At 42.3% G+C, this 1,760-nt stretch overlaps 1 protein-coding gene across 1 annotated transcript; it reads right to left on the reverse strand.

The window, feature by feature from the left end:
* Window positions 1-382: 382 nt before the first annotated feature.
* LOC102396261 (zinc finger protein 75A-like) lies at window positions 383-1,513 on the reverse strand. The gene has a single exon (XM_044945449.2). The coding sequence runs from the start codon at window positions 1,511-1,513 to the stop codon at window positions 383-385; it is 1,131 nt and encodes a 376-aa protein (XP_044801384.2).
* Between the last annotated feature and the right edge of the window lie 247 nt (window positions 1,514-1,760).

Genomic DNA, 1,760 nt, shown 5'->3' on the forward strand with positions numbered 1-1,760 from the left:
CTGCATCTGCTGTTTGAACTGGTGTTCCTATTTTGTCAGCTACAATCCCAAAAGCTTTTTCCCTTACTCAGGTTCTTAGAACATCTATTTTCCTAAGGAATTCAGTGATAGTTCCAAGTAAAAACAGTAAGTGGTACAACTAACTACTCCTGTTTCCTCTCACAGTCAACCCTAATTTCTTTCTGTGAGACATAATGCTTACATCACCAAATTTTCCACTGGTAAAAAAATCTTCATGCTTCTTAATTTTGAAATTTTTCATAAAATTTAGGGTTAAACTCTGGTTGGTAAATTTTTTAGACTAAGAACACTGGATAAGCTTTTCCTCATTGGTGTCAATTCTGGTGTCAAAGTCTTGAGCATTTACCGAAGCTTGTATGTGTTATAGATGGGTTCTCTGGTGTTTAATAAGGAGGGAATTTTGACTGAATATTTCCCCACATTCGTGACATGTAAAGGGCTTCTGTCCTGTGTGAGTTCTTTGATGTGTGTGGAGATGTGAATTTTGACTGAAGCTTTTCCCACACCAGGAGCATTTATATGGTTTTGCTCCTTGGTGTGTTGTTAAGTGCTTATTAAGATCTGACCTCCATCTAAACCTCTTATCACACTGTTGACATTTATATGGTTTCTCTTCAGTGTGAATTCTTTGGTGCTTAATAAGGTCAGAGCTAACTCGGAAGCTTTTTCCACATTCCTGACATTTAAAAGGCTTCTCTGTTGCACATTCTTTCATATGAAGCTCCGTAAATTTCAGCAGCTCTTCTTCCCACCAGTTGAAAAGTTTCTTTCTTTCCTTCACTGGAAAATCTTGGTGCCATTTCCCCAGCCTATGTACATCACCATGATTTTCTTTGCCCGTTGTTTTCTGATGAACATTCACACTGGCTTTTTTTGATACTATGTCTCCTGGTGCTTGTATTTCTAAGTCAGAAAGACACATAGGTTGATGATTTTCCATGTCATTTTTCAGCTTTATCTCTGAAAGCAGCTCTCCAGGATTGTCTTTGAACACCGGAGATCCTTGAATATATGGCTTTTCCTCTTGCTCTAAACAGGAGATTACTTTAGGTTTGGGGAGCACAAATAATGCTAGAGAGATGACGGTCTCATAGTTTTCTTGCATTGCGCCATGGTAGAGGGCCTTCTGAGTGGAATCCAGTAGTTCCCATTCTTCCTGGGAAAAGTATATGGCCACTTCTTCAAATTTCAGCAAACTATGGGACTCAGGCAAGATGAACTCAGGTGTCATTGTCCAATCTTTGATGTTTGTTTGCTCAGGAAAGGCTAGGATCTGGTAAGTAGGTACCACCCTTTCACATACAGGCTCAGGTACTTTGTGGGTATTTCTGCTCAGCAGCTCTTGTAGACCCTGGTGTATATTCCAGACTTCTTCCTCCTGGGACATGCCCACTGGCTGGGACTCTGCTGGCTTCAGCTGGAAGCCTGGGGCCTCTGCTGCTTCTCCCAAGAGCACTGCCTCCTTTCCCAGCTCCTGGACTGAAGCCTTCATATCTACTGTCATCGTTCTGATCTAGGAACAATTCTGCTCCTGTGCTGGATACACCACCAGCTCCAGATCTGACAGCTGAGGCCCAGTCTGGTCTGGAACAAAATCAATGAAACAATCTTCTTCCTTTATCCTTCTGGGAAGATGAAGCTGGTCTTCATCTGGTCAGGAAGCTAGGATCCCACATGCCACAGGGCAACTAAGCCTGATCCCCTCAACTAGAGAAAAGCCCAAGGGCCACAATGCAAGA

Source organism: Bubalus bubalis, chromosome 6 (genome assembly GCF_019923935.1).
Source record: "Bubalus bubalis isolate 160015118507 breed Murrah chromosome 6, NDDB_SH_1, whole genome shotgun sequence".
NCBI lineage: Eukaryota > Metazoa > Chordata > Mammalia > Artiodactyla > Bovidae > Bubalus > Bubalus bubalis.

What these genes read in the sequence shown, in the direction of transcription:
- LOC102396261 (XM_044945449.2), bottom strand. Translation starts at nt 1,513, where the DNA reads ATGAAGGCTTCAGTCCAGGAGCTGGGAAAGGAGGCAGTGCTCTTGGGA.